General features: G+C 41.8%; 1 protein-coding gene across 3 annotated transcripts; it reads left to right on the top strand.

The window, feature by feature from the left end:
- The first annotated feature begins 1,100 nt into the window (after positions 1-1,100).
- Positions 1,101-14,265, top strand: LOC138723833 (fructose-2,6-bisphosphatase TIGAR-like). 3 transcript variants are annotated; one of them, XM_069863219.1, is made up of 7 exons: positions 1,101-1,185; positions 2,064-2,400; positions 3,291-3,328; positions 5,579-5,700; positions 9,184-9,261; positions 12,326-12,436; positions 12,844-14,265. In XM_069863219.1, exons 2-7 carry the CDS (start codon positions 2,339-2,341, stop codon positions 13,294-13,296), a joined length of 864 nt encoding a protein of 287 aa, XP_069719320.1. In that variant the 5' UTR covers positions 1,101-1,185; positions 2,064-2,338; the 3' UTR covers positions 13,297-14,265. The 3 variants fall into 3 exon arrangements, with proteins under 3 accessions (XP_069719320.1, XP_069719329.1, XP_069719311.1); XM_069863210.1 differs by having other exon boundaries at positions 1,129-1,185; positions 2,335-2,400; XM_069863228.1 differs by lacking the exon at positions 2,064-2,400 and having other exon boundaries at positions 1,105-1,185.
- Positions 14,266-20,964: the final 6,699 nt, after the last annotated feature.

Genomic DNA, 20,964 nt, shown 5'->3' with positions numbered 1-20,964 from the left:
TTACCGTTCTTTCCAGCCCAAACCATTCCATGATTCCATGCTTTTCTATGCCACACAGGGCTGGTGAAACACACCAGACCCTTTTGTGCAGGACTGTTGAGGAATTTTTAGATCAAAATGGGCACGGATATTTAGACGTGCACAACCCAGCTTCTGCACCTGAATAAAGTTAGCCTTGTAAAAGAATTAGTCACTGTGGAGGACACGTTGCCTTTAAGGTTTCTCTCTGTATTATTAGAAAGTTGCTCTGCCTTGTACTCCTCACACTTCTCACGGGAAGTTTTCCTCAGTAGTCCTTGACTTGTTATTTTGTAGACCAGAGTGCTCACATAGCCGTTTCTCATGGGAAAGCATAATACTGTAGGTAAACAATGATTGTTTATTGCTAAAGGAGAACTGACAAATCAGCTTGTAACACCATGGCTCGCCCGTGCTGAAGAGGGGTATAAATGTAATGTAAAATCTCAATAAAACGGCTTCACTTGATTATATTGGTCGTGTGTTGTCCCTATCCTCTGCACGGGACGTAACCTCCTGCAACCCCCGCAGGTCACGCTCCCACCGGCCGTCGCGTGAGCCGCGGGGCCGGCGTGACGCGTTCCCTGAGGCACCGGCGACCTCGGGGAAGGAGGAGAGTGCGGTGCTCGGGGGGCGGCGAGGCCCCTCCCCCCAAATACACACCCGCCCACCCGTCACACCCCCCGCCCACTCCCTCCAACGCCCCACCCACTCATTCCAACGCCCCGCCCACCCACTCCATCTCTCGCCCTGCCCACATCCCCACAAGCTCCGCCCCTCATGCCAACAACATCTCACAGGCCCCGCACACTCCAGCGCACGCCTCGCCCACATCCTCACACTCCCCGCCCACTCCCCCCCCACTCCCACGCCCCAACCACTCCCTCGCACGCCCACCGACCATACGCCCCGCCCACCCCACCTCAGCCCACCCTCGCCCTGGCAACGCCCTGCCCCGCCCACTCCAGCCGTCCCACCGCCCATATCAGGCACCGCCCACCCTAGCCGTCGCCCCGCCCCTCCACAAACCGCCTACCCTAGATCACGCCCCGCCCCCCGGGGCGCGGGGCGGTGACGTCACGCTATACGTCACGGGCGGGCGCCGCAGTGCGGTTGGAGGCGGTGGGGCTGCGTCATGGTTCGCTTCGGGGTAACCGTCGTCCGGCAGTGAGTACCGCGGTGCCACCCCTTCCACAGGCGCAGGCAGACACCCGCACCTACCCCCCGGAGCTCCCTGGCTCCGCGTCGGGGCACGAGCGCTGCCCGGGCGGTCCCGCGGCCGGGCCGGTGTGGGCGCTGCCAGTGGGAGGGTTACGTATCCTGTTAGTGTGCGCTGTTCGCGGGCTCGTCCGTACCCGGTCGTAACACCTTTTCTTTTGCCAAGAGTTTTTCGGTGGGGCAAGGAATTCGTTTGGGAAGGGCGGTCTGGCATTTTTGCTGGGAAGTGAATAGGAGGAACGGAGCCCCTCTGCTCTTAAGAACAGGCTGAGAGAGCTGGGGTTGTTCAGCCTGGAGAAGGCTACGGGGAGACCTTAGAGCAGCCTCCCAGTACCTGAAGAGTCTACAGGAAAGTTGGGGAGGGACTTTTTACAAGGTCATGGAGTGATAGCATGAGGGGCTTTGTGTTGGAGAGGTGAAGTCGTGGTTTGCCCCATCCCTGGAGGCGTTCGAAGCCAGGTTGGATGGGGCCTTGAGCAGCCTGGTCTGGTGGGAGGGGTCCCTGCCCGTGGCAGGAGGGTTGGAACTGTATGATCTTTTTCCAGCCCAAACCATCTTGTGATTCGAAGTGTTAAACGCTGGTATTTGTGGCTTGTTCAGAATTGTTAAGGTCACTTTTCCTTTCAAGCTGCAGTGGGTATTGGCAAAGACTTGTGGTTAACCTGACTAAGTAGGTCTAACATCCTGCAACTGACAGCAGTGAATTGTTTAATTTTTGTGAAAACCAGACTTTTATTTATCTTTTGGCACAATGCAGTTTAGTATTTGGCTGTTGTAACTGAAGCAATGACTTTTTTTTTTTTTTTTCTGGCTTTCCTCCTATTAAGAGTTACTCTTGACTTCACTTAAAGCTCTGGACCTGCTGATGTGGTGTTCTAGTTGCAGCCTTATTTTTGTATCAGCTAGAAAACATGTGAACCTGAAACAATTTGTTGAACTTGAAATCACGTGGGACTCCTGCAGACTCTTCAGAAAAATCCCAGTTCATTCACCAGCAAATGCATGGGAGTTCGTTCATTAGACTGTGCTTGCATGTGCTGTGCTTTCTGAGCACTACTGAGCACAGTTGGAAAACTGCACATTCTGCTCTTTGCCCAGAGGGATGGACTCCATTCATCTGCTGTGTTTTCCTCAGGAGGATGGAAGTAACTGTCAGGAAATAGGGTGAGCCTGAAGAATTAAATTGCTGCCTGCTGTGCAGGGTAGAGTTTAAAGTATGCTAAAATGCAGTGTTTTATCTTGGAAGTACTGGCCCTCCGTGATCAATTACCTGTTTGGGACTCATCTCGAGGACTTCCACCCATCAGCGTTGATAGTGCTCTCCACAAAAACTAAGTAGCGCATTTGGCCTTAATACTGCAAAAACTTAAGCACGTGATATTTTACTTGGGTCTCGACAAAGTCAGCAGGCTTAACTTTATTTCTGTCAAGTTTAGTGGTTACGTTCTTCCCCTGGAATAAATCTGCACATGTATTTAGTCACTCTAATCTTGAAACACTGTCAGTTTTAGTTCTCAAGTTCTTCAGGAATTAGAATATCCTAATGGTCATTCTAGTATTTTTCAGCAGCTCTGGCTTCTTAATGCTGTGTTACTTCAAGGTGTGCAACTTGCTCTGCTGTCATCTTCGATAATCTCATGAACTGTCTTCCCTTTAAAGCACAAGATCTGGCTGGCTGCTACGTGCTTTTCATAGGAGGACTTCAGAGTCTTTCTGCATCTTCCCTCTCTCCAGCACGGAGGCATCATTATAACAGATTAATTATGAAGTATTTATGATAAATTTAAGTCCCTTCCTTTTATTCCATGTAGGTTTGTCTTAATATAAGTACTGAATGCATGATTGGAGCTGACTACTTGAAAATGTTTTTGATTCATTGTAAAGTCTTCAAATACATCTTTTTTAAAATAGGCTGTGCTGTACTCTATCTCCTTCTTTTTTTTAATTTTCACACTTTCCTGTCTCCTGTGGCTATCTAATTTAATAATTGGTTTGAAAGTTCACTAAAAAACGTTGAATGTTAAGAATTTTTTTTTGTTTATAATCTCTTTCAGCGGAGAAACAAGATACAACAAAGACAAGATACTGCAAGGTTAGTACTAGTTATTCCACTAGTTTGTTAGAGACAGAAACTATTTCTTCTCTACACAATGAGGAATCCTCTGACCAACAGATGAAATGTTAATATTGTGGAATAATATTGTAAATCTTAAGGACTCTGTAAGCCAGCACATTAGCTTGATAGCAGTAGAGAACTATAAAGATTCTAAGTTGCTCTCCACAGACTATCAACAAATAGTGATATGTTCTAATACTCAACAGGAGTATTCGAATAGTTCCTATTTTTAAATGGGGAGAAAGAAAAGGTTACCTGTAATCAAATAAAGTAATAGCAGCACCTGTTATTAAGGATGCCGGAGTGTCCTGTAGCCCTGTGTTACATCGGACTAGTATCAAGCCTGGGAAAAGAGTTCCCAGGACTTGGATGAGAAGCGAGAGCTGCAGCTCTGGTGAAGAACCAGCCAAGTGCATGTTTGTATAATGGAGTTGGTAAGGAGCTGCAGAAGCATGTACAAAGGTCATGTTGTGAAGGAGGCTGGTGTCTTAAGAAGGTACTCTGTCACTTGGAAAAAAAAAAAAAAAAGCCTCCAGCAGAGCGAGGAAATATGAAAAGTAAAGGTTGTTTAAATGGTGGAATTGGAATTGTTCGGTCCCAGCTGTTTGTAGGAAGGTGGTCTGTAGACAAAATATTTAAAACCAGACTTCTCCTTATTGACTACTCACATGTACGTCCAGAATTAAACCCACTGAGCTACTTGGATGTCTGTTGTAGGAAAACCAAGGCTCACCACTATAAGGAACCTAGTGGGGTTCTATTCTGAGCAAACAGCCGTATACAGTGCTGGGTGCTGTAAGGAAGAATTTTGCTTTCAGTTTTTACCACCTGTTTTGTCACTGCAATATCGAGTTCTTGCAACATGGCGATACTCCCATAGTTCATGTTCTTAGAAGTGCCAATGAGTCTTTTAAATTTGTAGCTCTGCTCTGGTAGATGATGTGGCTAGTTATTTTGTGCCCTTCTAGGCTCCTTTCTGTACAGATAAGCGATCATTGCAAACTCTTATGGAAGCATGTGTACCTTATCTTTTGAGAGGTGCAAGAACTATACCAGAATGGTGGGATACAGGCTCTCACATGGCTGAATTACAGACAGGGTGCTCAAAAAGTTCTGGACTTCTGATGTCCTGTCTTTTGCTATTGGAAGCATAGAGATGATTGTGCATTTGCTTGGTGAAGATTGTTCTTGTCATCGTTCTGGATCTGATGAGAATTGCACTCTCTCTGTGCTGACTTCCCACAAAAGCAAAATAGGCAATACAAATGTGGACATTGCAATTTGTTACAGGTTTGTCCCTCTGCCACAGTTCTTGGTTCTCCCAGAGCCTCCTTGAGCTGTGACAGGAGCACACCTGTTTCATTCCACTTGGATTGGCAAAGTGCTGGTTCTCTTAATGCTGTCCTAGAGCTCTGTGGCCAGTTAGTTTCACAGACTGCTCTGGCTGAACACAGTTTTTGAAAGGGTTGTTGCTTTTTCAGGTGCGTTCAGTTAATATACTCATTGCACAACTGCATAAGCATTAGCGTCAATGTGTGAGGTGAAGTAGGGAAGAGGAATAGTCCTCAACGGATTGTGTTTGTCAGCTGTAAAATTCTTGTGAAACTGTGTCCTTGGCAAGGGATGTGTACTGCTTTGCGCATTACACAGAATCCCTCCTTGTTGCCTCATTTCTTCGAGTCGTTGTCAGTGTAGAGGAATGGGGAGGAGCAGGCATTTCATATTTGTCAGGACTTAATTCTTCTGAAGTGCGTGTTTTTCCATTATGTGTATTTTAGTATGAACACCAGAATCTCGACTGTGTTGTCTTTCTTACTTACAATCAACAAATCTGTTTTACAGACCTTTAGTTTCAGTAAGGAGATTCCTCCTGCAGGAAGCCAACCAGTGACCATTTCAAAAAGGGCAAGTGATTCAAAATGGCTATTCAAACATAGAAAATGTAGGCCTCTGTTTTATGTTTAAATTTGTCATACGTATACATTACTGTTAATATCATTGATACTGATCCTTCTGTCTTCCTACCCTGTACTCTGTTTTTTCATGCAATTTCTGTGACTGAGTTTAGGGAAGACCAGAGGAACAGTGACTTTTACTAATGGTTGGCTTTACTGTCAGAAGCATTTTACTGTGACTGAGCAGATTCTTTACAGTTGCCATACTTGCTCAGCTGCTGAGTGATCTAAAGTTTAACTGTATTAATGTTGATGAGTTTTTATTTTGTAGGTCAAGGAGTGGATGAGCCCCTCTCTGCAACTGGTTTCAGACAAGCAGATGCTGCTGGTTCATTTCTCAGTAATGTGAAGTTTACTCATGTCTTTTCAAGTGACCTCCTTCGAGCAAAACAGGCAAGTGCTTCTTGAGGCAAATGAATGTAAATGTTAGCTTCGTATTTTGGCGTTTATTTGCTATTGATGATGCAAAAATAATACAGTGAAGGAGAGCCAAAAGTTGATGGACTTAGAACTACAGTTTGAATTGTGTGGAATTCCAGAAGGCCTTTCTGAATAAGGAAATTTCAATGAAAACAGGTCAGTCAGGAAACGGTGAAGGCCAGCTTGTTTTACGGGATGTCACGCAGTGGTGTTCTTATGGTTTTGCCATTATTTTATATGTGCGTGTTTGTGCTTAAAGAACAAAAAGGATTTAGAGGTAATACAGATTGAATTCATTTTTTCTTTGTGAAAACAAAACAAATCAGCTCAGGTATTGTTGTACGATCTTAGGCATTGTGGCTGTATGCTGTGTTTTTATGAGGAAGGCAGAGCAGCATAGACAAGATCAAGATTTGCTGTAAAATTGTGCAGAGGTTGATTTTGGTAGGAACATAATATCTCACGTCTCACCTTGATACACTACTTTCATAAGTTAAATTGGGAAAAAAAGTTAATTACGGAGTGGGATTACATGTGGTTTTATGTGCAAGTTTACAAAGTATTTAACGCTGAGAGGGGAGGACAGGAGCTGCCATGGGTTTTTTTTTCCTCAGGTTCGCTCTGCTTTCTTCCCCCACAAGCCATGCCAAGCTCCGAGCCTCTGGCTCTGCTCCATGCCCCCTTTCCTGCCAGGGAGAAAACCTCATTCCCCTCCTTTTGCTTATTCATTATAAGGAGCTTTTTAAAACGCGTTCGCTCCGCTTTTTGAAGCATCTGTGCTTTAAGGTTTTGTCTTCTATCTTCTCCATAATATCTTCTTCATAACAATCTCTAGAAGTGTTCCATTTTTGCCTTTAAAGTTCTATTTTATTGCCTTTTCTAGATCAGTGAAGGTCGGTTTAACCCTTCCTATATAGGTTAGACTCGGTGATCCAGTGGGTCTTTTCTAACCTGGTGATTCTATGAAAAATTAGGGAAGTGGAACTTTTAAAGGTAAAAGCATGGATCAGCTGTTCTGGGAAGATCATGTCTCCTTAATCTTTAAATCTTAATCCTTAATTCTTTCTTCTTTTATTGATACTGTGATTTTGGGAGACTTGTAGACTTCGTGTGTTTAGAAATACCAAGCTGTTCTTGATAGCCTTGATGGCTGCTTGATTTTTGCTTTGTTGTCCTGCTACAAATGTCTGTAAAGCCTTGCTGTAAAGCAGATGAACAAAATCTGCCATAAATCTCCTTTTTTTCTTAAAACATAAATCATGAATATTGCTGATCAGTTTTGCAGCGCAGTCGCATAAACTATTGGAGCAGTACCGCTTAGGTGGAAAGCAAACTAGAGAGGGAGGAGCGCAGGGAAGGAGGAGTGCAATGATTAGTTGTTCTTAAAATGTGTCTTAAACTGCCTGACAAGTCGCTTCCTCTAAGTATGTGAATGGTGGTGATTCTATTTTAAAACATTAATAGTGATTTGTAATGTTCATAATACTGCCTGTGCTATGTGCCTTAGGGGAACTGGTTTTGAATGCTGAGCTGCTTGACAGTGAGGTGGGTAATGTCTTTCCTTGTATTAGAGATGACCTTTTCCATGAGAGCATTTGCACTCCCATAATGTAGAAGGCAGACCTCAATTGCATAAAGGAAATGTGAAATGTGTTTTGCCATTTGTTTGACAAGCTATGCAGACTGTGGAAGTTCTTCCAAAGATGTGTAAGGCTGCAGTTTCCATTTGGCTGGAACTCCCTTCTTTGGCAGCTGCAAATACATGAAGAGGTGTCTTTTTACTATGATATCACTTCATAGCTCAAGTATGAGAGGAATGCACAAATTTCCTTTCAAAAGAGGAAAAAAACAATACTTAAACTGTTGGTGGTAAAGTATAGTTTTCCTTGCAATATCTCCTCCATCAGCTGTTGTCGAGGTTGCATACTGGTTCCTGGAACCCAGGGTGGTATGTGGTGTTGTACTTGCTGGGTAGGAATTCTGAGAGTGAAAAGAGGTGCAAAGTGAGGGAACACAGAGAGTATTTGCAGAGAATCTGATTTGAGAGAATAAGCCTAGGAGGGATGTTCAAAGACTAGCTCCGGGAACTAGCAGTGGAGAAGAGAGCAAGCAGACATGCAACGTGAAAATTAAAACACCACTAATTGGGCAGGCTGGCATGTCACGTGAACAGAGTGTAACTCTGTAAGATTCAGAAGCTTAACAGAGCACAGCGTCAAAGTCTGCAGGGCAATATGGGGCCTACTGCAAGATGCTCATGCTGTTGAGACAAGAACTCTGCAGTAGTGAAGGTAGGTTCAGGACTGGGGCAGACTAACTCCCAAGAAGAATAAGGAAAAAAAAATTCTCTGGAGTCTTTTCCATGTATAAAATAGTAATGTTTCTGAAGCATGCTGGTATCCTAATAATGGGTGGTGTTGGAAAGGTGTGAGGAAGTTAGCTGCTGCTTCAGTGCAGATTCTGATTTCAGCACAGTAAATGAAGCTTCGTTTGTATTTGCAGTTCTCGCCATCAGTTAGTGCAGAGGTAGTGAACGTTGTCTATGCTATGTACTGAACAAGACATCAGACCTGGAGAGATTTCAGGTTATAATCATACAATAAACCATGCTACTCATATTCAAGACAACTTATTTATCTGAATTTTGACATTTAAATTTGAAACATAAAAGCCTTTCCTGAGCAAAACATTAAGCCAGTCATAAAATCTTGTTAAAAAAGACACGTAGCACAGAATTCAAGATGCCCAGACTGTTATTAAAGGCAGACTGAGCCCTTTGGGTTTTCTCTGTCTCTTGGCCCTGCTATCAAAAGGCAGATGACTACAATGAGGCAAATTTTCCCCCCTCCTCACCCTAAGCATGTCATCCAGTGCATTTCTCCCTTGTAACACTGAGGCTGATGTTTCAGTAGGCTGCCTGCAAACACCCTCCTGTGTCTTAACTGCTTCAAAAATACTTGATTTCTGAGATGCATTAAGTAGCCCCTTGCCAGAAAGTAATTTCATTTATTAGATGCTATGGTTTTTGCAGTTGATTTCACTGAACAGTTTTTAGGAACATATTGCTTGTTAGTCTGACTTACATACTACAAGTAAGGAATGTGTTGGTGTGATTGCTTTGTGAGCAGTATACTCAAGAGAAGATTCTGCTTTTATCCTGGTTAATTCTGCTGTTGCTGTGCATCTTTCTGCTTACCTTTCATGGTTGCTAAGCATCTTTAACTGTCCTGGACTTATAATTGTGAAAGAACTTTCAGAAGATTGCAGCTTTTCTGCCTTTTATGGCTTGAGGTAGGCCACATATCGAATTCTGACAGACACTACTAGCTAACAAACTTGTTTATTTGGGTAGTTGGGTGCTACTAACATAATTCACATTGGCTGTTGTCTTGTAAGATGATCTAGCTATCCCATGAAAAAACAGCTCATTGATGCAACTGTCTATTCACTTTTTAGACTGCTGCTGCAATTCTAGGAAAAAATAAGTTCTGCAAAGATTTGGAAGTCAAGTATGATGCAAGACTTCGAGAGAGAGTAAGTGCCAAATGAATTTGTTTTTAATATTGAGCATTGAAAAATTAAAAAATGTAACTTGCAGCTGATGGACATCTTGGCTTATTAAATGGTAGATTTAATAATGGAGAGCTCTAATTGGTATGTTTTTAATCACTAAAAATGGAGCACTTCATGTTGGGTGCTACAAATTGTTTGCAGAATTGTGAAGCAAGCACAAAATTTAGTGATTAATGCTGTACCTGTGATGCTCTTAATGGGTTAAGTATGGTCAGATTTACCTGTAGGGTAAGTATATTGCATGTAATAAAGAGCTTGGTTCTGTTTTCTAACCCCATATATAAAGAGCTAAAGGCACTTTCTCTGCCTACCTTCTGTAGCCTGATGGTGCAACTCAGTGTTGGCTTTTCAGCTGCTTATACCTTTTCATTTGCACAAAGACTTCTAGAAAACTTTCTGCTGCCCATGAGACAATTTTCTTTCCTGGTTAGTGCCTCTGTCAGATAACAGGCATCACTGTACCTCCTGTCTGTTTTTAAGTATGTTTTGATCAGAATAAACTCAGATGCTGGCCATTTCTGCTAGTATGAATCTCTCGTCAGATGTTGCACTGAGATTGTCTGCTGAATTTTAAATAAGGAGATGCTATGAAACCAGAAGTGGTATGGCATATTGCCAGCAGGCAAGTAAGTGTTTAAGGAGCCGAATGTGTTTGTGGCATTTCTTATTTGGATCAACTCTTTCTGTCAGAAATTGCAGTTCTTTTCCTGAAATTGGCAAGTTAAATGCCTACCAATCTTCTTTAGTTGCTTTATCCCCTGATGTTTTCAAAAATGACAGATATAGAATTTTAGAGACAATCTTAATTCTCCCCCCGCCCTTCCCTTTCATGGTGTTTGTATGGATGTATAGAAATGCTAGTGCGGTGTCTGCAGGCCAGAGATTGTAAGTCACTACTATGGATAACTGGAATTAGGTTTGACTTGTGTGAAAATAAGCAAAGTCCTTTCAAAGAGCATTGACTTCAAATTGCTTCAAATGGAGCATTGACTCCATTTGAAGAAAGTTTTAGCCTCTCATACCTTGCTTTCATGAGAGAAGTCTGGAAAAATCTTTAAATTAGGATTTCATTTTCAGCAGCTTCAGAGCACTTATTTTGTCACGTCTGTCTTAGTGTTCTTAAATTGCCAATATTATGCTTTAGAGAAAGGGATCAAGAGGCTGAAGTAAATGTTACATTTAAACTCTGAAGACTGTAATAAATCAGTTATTATGGCAGCTAATTGCATATCCATAGCAAGTGGATGGGAAGATAGAAGTCAAAAAAGCCTCAGTAATGAGTGTGTCTGTATCCTGCTCATGAACACTTGGATTTCTGGAATGTGTGTAATGTTTGACAGTACAGCCTTAGCTCTTAGTTTCTCACAATGCTCATTGTAGCTGCAGCATTTTCCCTGTCTTCACATGTTCCAAGGATAGGCCAAAGCATTCCATTTGAATATATTTTTCATATGTAGGTGATAGTGAAGCATTAGTATTTGGAGGGAGAAGTATTGATTTGTTTTACAATTGGTAGAGATGTGCCTTGGAGTGATCTTCAAGGTCAAAACTGGTAATGCATATCCATTTATACCTATCTTGTAAAATACATTGTTTTATAATAGGAGTTCTAGTAATCCAGAATAACCAGCTGGTATATATCAGTTCTTACTACCATTTCTTGGATGTGTGCCTTCCATTTGGAGGTCTCAGGAATAAGCATGTCATCTATAAGATCTTTTTTGCTTTCCTTTTTTTCTGAAACCACTTTCCAAAGCACTAATGCATGTCCCAGAAAAGCTGGGAGGAGGCTTTATTGTTTATTTTCAATAGGTAGACCACTTGTGGGTTTTGGTGGGTTTGTTTTTGGTTGTTTCCTTTTTCAGAAAATTGATTTTTAAAATGGACTCCTCCTCTGTTGTGGAGATTTTAGAGGTCTGTAGAGAAAGTATTTGTTTCTTACTTGTGAAAAATAGTTCCCTGTTCTCTTTCTGCAAATGGAAAGTAAGGGAAGTTTATCTCGTGAACAGCTACATATAGTCGTGTTGGCAATGTCACCTCAGTTACAGGCACATTTGAATTTTGAAGGCTAAAAGTGAGTGTCAAGGATGTAGGAAAAAAACCTCAAGGCAAAGACCAGGCTGATGGTGATATTTGTTTGTACTTTAAATGCAACGCTGCTCTTAATGTATTTCTCTACCCAGCATATATATATGTATGTGTATATATGCATACACGCATGCATGTATGTATGTGTATATATGCATACACGCATGCATGTATGTATGTGTATATATGCATACACGCATGCATGTATGTATGTGTATATATGCATACACGCATGCATGTATGTATGTGTATATATGCATACACGCATGCATGTATGTATGTGTATATATGCATACACGCATGCATGTATGTATGTGTATATATGCATACACGCATGCATGTATGTATGTGTATATATGCATACACGCATGCATGTATGTATGTGTATATATGCATACACGCATGCATGTATGTATGTGTATATATGCACGCACGCATGCATGTATGTATGTGTATATATGCACGCACGCATGCATGTATGTATGTGTATATATGCACGCACGCATGCATGTATGTATGTGTACATATGCACGCACGCATGCATGTATGTATGTGTACATATGCACGCACGCATGTATGTGTACATATGCACGCACGCATGTATGTGTACATATGCACGCACGCATGTATGTGTACATATGCACGCACGCATGTGTACATATGCACGCACGCATGTGTACATATGCACGCACGCATGTGTACATATGCACGCACGCATGCATGTGTATATATGCACGCACGCATGCATGTATGTGTATATATGCATACACACACACGCATGTATTTACTCCTGTATTGGGCTAAAACGTAGCTAAGCTTGCATGTTATGCTTGAGGATCCAAGGAAACAAATCTGTTAAGATATGTTTGCATTGGAAGTGATCCTGGAGACTTGACGTACCTTGCTAAACCTGCTCTTTGTAACTTGCCTGTTACAGAAATATGGTGTTGCAGAAGGAAGGCCTCTGACTGACCTCAAGGCTATGGCAAAGGCTGCTGGAGAGCAGTGTCCTTCATTCACACCTTCTGGAGGAGAAACGCTGGATGAAGTATGGTATTTATTTATTTGTGCCTTGGTTTCTAGGCCATTTTATCATTGTGCTCTTGCGTACTTAGAAACAGCTTATTGAGAGCTTAGCCTAGGCACAGGTAGTTATTTTTGAAGCTAAAAACACTATTTGACCTGATAGAATCTCTTTAGAACTAAGTTGTTATTGTTGATTCTGATGTTGAGTCCTCATGAAGCTCTGGTTTGCAGAAGGATGATGGCAATTACTCTCAGCCTTGGCTTTGGAGGACAGAGGAATTTTTACAGCATTCTCAGTAGCTTACCATTGATTTCTGAGACTTGTCTATGATAAATGTTTATTTCTTAACTGAAGTAGTTCTCTCTCAGAGTTTTGAAAGCTGACGTCTCGCGTTTTTCATGATGTATTCTTCTGAATTTTCTTCTTAGGTAAAAGAACGTGCAAGGGATTTTTTTGAATTTCTGTGTCAGCTAGCCATTGAATTGGAGCAGAAAGAGCAAGACAGTGCGGCAGGCAGAAGCTCGGGATTGTGTGAAGAACAGTTTGTTTTCCCTTGGACAAACCACTGCAGTGAAATAGAACGTAGCGCTGGTAACAGTGGAGCTTCTAATATATTAAATGCTAATGTATTAGTGGTGAGTCATGGAGCATACATGAGGAGCTGGATCGGTTATTTTGTTTCAGATCTCAGTTGTACTTTACCAACAAATTTAACGAAGTCTCAGTTGTCTTCTGTCAGTCCCAATACTGGAGTTAGTCACTTCGTTGTCAAACTTGAAAATGGAGACTTGTTAAAACCTGAGATCACATGTGTTTGTCTTAATCAAGACTCTCACTTAGTGGATGTGGGAGCTGAATCTATAGATGCAAAAGTGTTTTAAGAGTCTTTGCGGAGGCAAGTGGTTTTAGATCCTGTTGCACTAAGCTTGGGAAAGGTATCTGCAGTAATTAGAGATTGACTGGAGTTATTGACCTGAACTTGCAAAAATGAAGCCCTGCAACTGCTTACCATCTTAAAGTAAAACGTGATTGGCACTAGAGAAATACCAGAAATGTTCTTTATGATTAGACACGTAATACTTCCAGTCTCTTGCATACCTATTCCTACAGTGCATATTTTTAAAAACTTCATTAGCACATAATTATTTTGGTTATCTCCAGGCAGAAGAGGAGGGAAGAGGAGAGAAATGGTACCTCAAAGATGGGCTACACTGTATTCTTGTTTTATTTGTTTTATTATGAAATGCTATATTGTAATATTAAACGTATATGTTGTCTTAAAATAACTTTTTTGAATGCAATAGTATAACCTGAGAAAGAACATTGCCTAGTGGAAAAGGTTTGGTACAGAGTCAGGGGACATGTTCTGGCTCTGACACTAAGTAGCTGTGAGTCTCTGAGAAAATCTCTTTTGGGGATGATAAACCTACCTCGCAGGAGCGTTTTCTAAGAAATTGTTGGTGGTGTTGAGGCCTTTGTTCAAGAGCACTGTATTTATTTTTAACTGTAATCAAGATGAGGAACCTCATGTGCACACAGTTGAGATGATGATCTCTCTTCTGAAAAGCAACTGTATTGATAGGTTGTGTTGTACCCAACTAGAATCCTTTTGTCAGTTGCAGTTGTACACTTGATGGATGAATATTTTTGCCTAGAATTAAGCAAGTTTAATTGCTTGGTGATTGCCTATAGTTGCTGTTACTACTGCATTCTTTCCCCCGGTGTGTTTGTGGTGTTACTGTGTAAGCTTATCTGACTTACGTTATTTATAATATCCACATACTCTTTCTTCATTTGCCTATTTTAAGCCTGTTAAAAAAAAAAAATTAAAAATAATTAGAGACTCCTGAGTAGAACTCCATTTCATCTGTATTTCCTTTGAGGTAAAAGTCTTTATTAATATTTTTCAGTGAAGCTTTGCTCAAATCATATAACTTCTGCCTTTTTTTTCTCCTGGAAAACCCCTGACTGGTCTTTTACTATGAAAAAGAGCCCTTTTTAGGGCTGGTGGTTCAGTGCTATCCACAGTCTTTCTGGGAAGAACCACTGATATGAAAATATTACAGACATACTGAAATTGCTTGTAGGTGCACAAAAATAACTGGTTGACTGAAGCACTAATTTTTTTGTAATGTCTAAAAATATGCTGTCCTTTGTACTCAAACTACTTGGCTTCTTTGCCTTGGAATAGACACTTGAATTTTGAGGAGTAAAAAGAGGTTGTTGTTTCCTGGATGACATGGGTACTCATACTTAACTGTGTCCCTACTAAAAACCAGCCACACTGTTGTTTAACCTGACTCTAGTGACTGTACTTTTTCTTCCATTCCTGTGGCTGTGATTGAATGGGAAAGTTCTTATGTCTCCTACTTGAATACAGAATGGGCTCTTCAATTCTCTGTGCTGTTTGCCCACTACTAATCCTGCTGAATTGTAGAGGATGAAATGGGAAGTGTTCAGCCCTGTGGTGACCAGAGGTAGGCTTCTTAAGGTAGTGTTCTCCAGAACCTGGAGATGAACCCAAGTTTTTTTTACTTGGAGCAGGTCTTGTTTACAAGTCTATCAAACACCTGTGATGCTGCTGCTGAGTCTAAAAAAATTAGTCCATTGAGAAGGAAGGCAGCATACCTGAGGTATGGAGATGGATGGTGGAAACTGGTGTCAGCAGAAGTTGGTCTTTCAACTTCTAATACATTATACAACGTGAAGGACTGGACACCCTTTGGTTCGGTTAGTGAATTTAAATTGGAGTTTTCTACTGATCTTCTGCATCATCAGAATGACGAACTGATCAGCTTATTTGTCATCTGACTTCCTTTCATTTCTTTACAGATACAGAGGAGACCCGCTTCGTTACAGCTCCTCGTAATGGGGCAGTTCATAAATGTACTGGTGCATCTTGGCAAAGGTTTATGACTAGCGTATTTCCAGCAAACATGAAACCTTCATAATATAGAATCCTGGGAAACTTCAGATCTCCCAATAATGTAAAAACAAACTTCAGTCAAAATGGCAGTATTTCAAGTATAATTTTATACCAGCAGCCTTTGTTCTAAACAAAGATATTATGAAGCAAAGTGTTTCAGTGTTATTCAAAAATAAAAAATTCTGAATTTGGGTAGTCACAAAAGTTTAGAAAATCAGTAAGAATATTTTTTTTTTGGGTGGAAAGGCAGCCAACTGGAAAAATCTTTGGTAGCCAGCCATTCCTGACATGCACAATTACCACCCAAACAGTAAATTTTTATTTGTGAAATCTAACAGAGTCTGTTTCAAAAAAAAAGTGTAGCAATGACAGCAGTAGCTTGAGGAACTGCTAAGGACTTTTGTTTAAAGGTGTCCATAGGTATTTTTCGCAAATAAAAGAATTTATTCTCGAGGTATAAAGGAAATAATGTGTGTACTTAGGAAGGAAAAATAGCAGTGTGGGCTTCTGCACAGACTCCTTGAGCTTCCTGTGAAATGCATCTTCCTAGAGGGCAATACTAAATTGGGGATCACAGCCAAAGATGGTAGAAAAGTTTTAATTATGACTAGCACCAGAGTTAGTGGCAGAGGGTGGGACTGGAGCTCAGTCTTAACTTGTCTGTCCCTGGTAGGGCCTGTTTATTTCAGGAAGGCTGTTACATAGCAGGAGACTACATATATAGCTTGAACTTTGCCATGATTGCTATGGCCTGAATTTGGTCAGTCATTCTATTAATACTTGTGGAGGCAGAGTAACCAAGCTGAAAATGGGCATCCTTCATCAACTAGCAAATGAGTAAAAACCCAATACATTTTTCTCCATAAGTCAATAACTTCTGTTGAATATTGCAGAACAAACCAGTGATTTTTGTGCCTCTCTTAGTGTCAGACTTGCCTACCCTCAAGCAGTTTAATTAACTTTTTTTCTGTTACTGATGAGGTAAATATCTTATGGGAACATCTACTTATTTGTTAAATGTTTTGCCCCTTCTTGAGTAATACTCCTCCTGTAGGGATTTTTGATTGTTTCTCTGCAATATGCTTTGCCTTCTTTAATGTATTTGCAGGTGTTTAAAATTTAGGCTCATCCCAAGAAACCTATTTTTATGGTCGTTTTCTTTAAGTTCTTGTTGACAAATTCTTCCATCTTTTGTTAACTCTTACACAGGGCAAGCAGTGTGTATGATAGTATCTGACAATGAAAAACATCAAATGGTGAAACCATTGAAGTTTTCTAAACAGCTCCTGTGTTAATGAAGTAATGTCTGTCAATGAAAAACTTGAGAGCCAGAATCTCCCAATTAAGTCTTTGTAAAACACACTAAATAGGTGCAAATGCATTTGCCAGTGGCCGGGTAAGTATAAGCATTCAAGCATGTTCTGCAGTTGCCGGATTTTATTCTTTCCCTATGTGTCTGGGCTTGGTCTTGCTGGAGACAGGATACTTATGGCCTGTCCTAATGAAGTTACACTTTTAATTTCATCTTTGTTATATCAGGTGTAAGCTTCTCTGTGCATTAAAAAGTAATTTTGGAGGCTTCTAAAGTTAACTGCAAGTCCTTTTTTCTTTAAGCCTGCGTATAGTATTGGTCGTTTTAAGTCCTTGAATAGACACTGATATAATATCTTCTTGCTCTTAATAAAGTGAGTCTTGTACATTTGTACAGTAATTCCATACAGTTTATTGGGATCCTGGGAAAGGAGAGCTGCAGTTATAGATGATGCTGTTAGGAATAGTGTAGCAGAACATAAATATTTGAGGGATTACTCGGTGGTGGGCAATGAGTGTTTTGTCCTTGTGAAATGCCAGTCTCTAATTCGCAGCAGGAGACAAGGCCTTTACTACAGGGTGGATTTTCAGCAGTAGCTGCCAAGGTATAAGAGAGGCTGTGAAAGCAGTTTGAGATGTAAAGCACGTTACTGGGATTATAAGAATTTCAAGTGATAAGAGAAAGGTACAATACTTTTGCATACCTTTATAGGAAACTAGTGCTGAAAAAAAAAAAACGTTAGAAACATCTCAGTTTGCCCACAGAATGGCCTGTAGTCAGATCTGAGAGAAACAATGTGAACTTTAAACTGGTGAAAATTAAAATAAAGGCTGTCTTGGCAGGCTTTTTCAGCTGAACAGCAGAAGAAGAAAAGGCGACTGGAGGTTGCCAAGATCAGGAGGAAGCTCAGTCCCTGCCTATCAAAGCTAATGTTTTCTTTTGCTGGAGTCCCATGGTATTCTTCTCTCAAAACAGTGATACTTAAAAAGGTTCAGGAGTTGTGACCTCCTTGATAAAGTTGTGTTTAAGCAATGCTTTTCCAGGCCAGGCTTGATTGGAAAAGGTGAGACAAAAGGAGAGACAAAGAGGATTTCAAACTTCCCTGTGTGGTAGCTTGCTTATTCCTCGGTTTTGGCTGCACTAACATAATAATAATAATAATTTGCTAGATGTCTAGCAGTCAGCAGCTATCACAGGTTCCTTCCTCTAAAGTATAAGCCCTTTTTCAAGGTGTTTGCTCTCTTCCCATGGTTCTCTGTTGTGTTTATGTTTTCCAGACACAGCCCTATCTTTGCAGTAGGAGGAAGGTTTTCTTTCCCCCAGTTTAGATCAGATGCATTCTTTATCCAAGATTTTGATATTTCATGAGGCTGCTTCAGATCCACAGCCTACATGCTTGGACCTAAAAAATACCAGATTTTCCACAGCTGTGTCCATCTTGTGAGGGCTTTGGCCATGACCCTGAGGTTTTTGGATATTTAGTAGTCCCAGGCAAATGGCAGCTGCATGAGCACAAATCAGCTGTGTAGTATGGGAGCCGTTTCCCTGACACACGGACATAGCAAACCCGTCGTGTGCATGATCTGTTTGTGTGTGGTACATCCAGTGCTGTTTGGGCATGTCTCCTGTGCTGAGATAGCTTTAGTGTCACTTGCAAAGTCTACAAGTGTCCTACCTGGACTCCAGAACCTGGCAGTGGGGCTCCTGAGCATGCTGTCAGAGAGCAATAGCAGGTGCCTTGAGAATATGGGCTCAAAAGGATACCAGGATAGAAGTACAGATCATGAATAGGCAGTTACTGATCACCAAAGGAATGCTCCTGAGGTCCAGACAGAAACTGTTTTGGAGCATGGTAGGATGTTATATTCTTTCCTCTGAGGCGCAGTTTGTTGATCAAGCCAAAGCTGAACTGAAGAGAGGTGATACATTGGACTTGACTGTGGTAAGTCATGAATATATTTTGGAAGAGCTAGCTGTTGAAAAGTGAATTTACTTAATTTAAAAGTTGAGGTAAAAAAGAAGGGCAAGAATGACAAAACTATGTAATAAGTCAGCTGTACTTAAAGATCACAACATTAGTTAATGAAGTCAGTTGTACTTGAGAGTAGACTTAATATGGAAGTGCTGGACTTGATATGGAAGAAAGGGAGGAAAGCTTTGCCTTTTTACATCAAAGATGTAAAAATTGTCTAAAGTTACAGCCCAAACAGACAAAAAACACAGGGAGGTTCTCTATGTCCAATTAGATCAGTAATCATCTCCAAACAAGTTAACTGATTCTGGGAAGAGAGCCTATGAGAAGTAGAAAGAAAGTTCTATCATATGGAACATTGTATTTTAGATATGAAATTAAGAGAATTTGCGAAATAAATCAGAACAAGTAGCAAATACGTCATAAGATGCATGCATATCCAATTAGACAACAAGGAAAGGAGTATTAGAAATGTTGCAGTGTGTGGATGGAATGGAGATGACGTAGTCTTAAATTGTATCCCCAGAATTAATTACCTCATTTACAGCAGTGTTGAACACAAGGCTAATAGCGGATGGATAATGGGAATGAGGATAGGGAAAATACCACATTTAAAGCCGAGATTGAAAGAATTTAATATGCTTCTGTCAGGGGAAATGAGTAATCTTTATCCCAGAGTTCTGAAAGGACATCTAAAACAATGCATCCATACGCAAGTATTTTAAATCTGTCAAGTGGGGCGTGGAACCGTAGGACTAGGGAATAGGAAATAAAATATTTTTTGAGAACAGAGGACAAAGCAATCTTACAGAACTATTAGTTTGCCCTTGATAACATTCAGAGCTTTAGAATAAATTCTGAAGAAGAATGTAATTGTGGGCAAGAGAGGTAAATGAAGCCTGGAATATAATTAAATTAGTTTTTACCGTTAAGTAGTTCACACTAGATGAAACTGATTGTTCTTTGATGAAATAACTTGTGTTTAGGCAAGGAAAAAGTGATGGAACATGAGGTAGGTGAATTTTAATTGAACACTTGACGCACTGCCACAATGGAAAGTATCATCTCAACTGGAAAAGATAAATGTTACTACAAAAGGAAAACTGAGGTAGGTATGCAAGCAATTTATGAATGTATGAATATGTAGTAATGTCCAAGGTTAAGAACTGAGTTGCCCTTCTAAGGGCACCCAGACCAGACCCTTCTAGAGCCACAAAGGGCCCTTATAAAGGCCCCCAAACAATACTAGAGCCCCCTAAGGCCCTTCTAAAGCCTCCCAGATCCTTCTAGAGCCCCCTGGGCCCTTCTAACTTCCCCCAGACCCTTCTAGAGCCACCCAGGGCGCTTCTAAATGCACCCAGACCCTTCTACAACTCCTCAGAGCCCTTCTAAATGGCCCCAGACCCTTCTACAGCTCCTCAGGGCCCTTCTAAATGCCCCCAGACCCTTCTAGAGCCCTGCTGGGCCCTTCTAAGAGACCCCAGAGCATTCTAGAACTCCCAGGGCCCTTCTAAAGGCCCCCATACCCCTCTAGAGCACCCAGGTCTCTTCTAAAGGCCCCCAGACCAATTTGGAGCCCCCCAGGGCCCTTCTGAAGGACCCCAGAGCTTTCCAGAGCTTCTCAGGGCCCTTCTAAAAGACCCCAGACCCTTCTAAAGCTCCTCAGGGCCCTTCTAAAGGCCCCCAGACCCTTCTAGATCACCCTATGCTGCTTCTAAAGGCCCCCAGACCCTTCTAGAGCCCCCTAGGGCCCTTCTAAAGGACCCCAGACGCTTCTAGAGATATCGTGACCCTTCTAATAGACCCCAGACTCTTCTAGAGCCACCCAGGGCCTTTCTAAAGGACCGCAGACAACTCTAGAGCACCTCAACCTTCTAAAGGCTCCCATACCCTACTAGAGCCTATCAGGGCCCTACTAAAGGACCCCAGACCCTTTCATAGTCCACCAGGGCCCTTCCAAAGGCCCCCAGACCCTTCTGGAGCCCCCCAGGGCCCTTCTAAGTGACCCCAGACCCTTCTGGAGTCTGCCAAGGCCCTTCTGAAGGCCCCCAGACAATTCTAGAGCCCCTTAGGGCCCTTCTAAATGAAAACCAGACCCTTTTAGAGCCCCCCCATGGCCCTTCTAAAGGCCCCAAGACCCTTCTAGAGCCCCTCAAGACACTTCTAAAGGCCCTGAGACCCTTCTAGAGCCCCGCAGGGCCCTTCTAAAGGCCCCCACACCCATCTAGAGCCACTCAGGGCCCTTCTAAATGCACCCAGACTCTTCTAGACCCCCCCAGTGCCCTTCTACGGGTGCCCAGACCCTTCTAGAACACCCTAGGGCCCTTCTAAAGGCCCCC

The sequence above is a fragment of the Phaenicophaeus curvirostris genome, chromosome 1 (assembly GCF_032191515.1).
Source record: "Phaenicophaeus curvirostris isolate KB17595 chromosome 1, BPBGC_Pcur_1.0, whole genome shotgun sequence".
NCBI lineage: Eukaryota > Metazoa > Chordata > Aves > Cuculiformes > Cuculidae > Phaenicophaeus > Phaenicophaeus curvirostris.
This window is presented reverse-complemented; position numbering and strand designations above follow the sequence as displayed.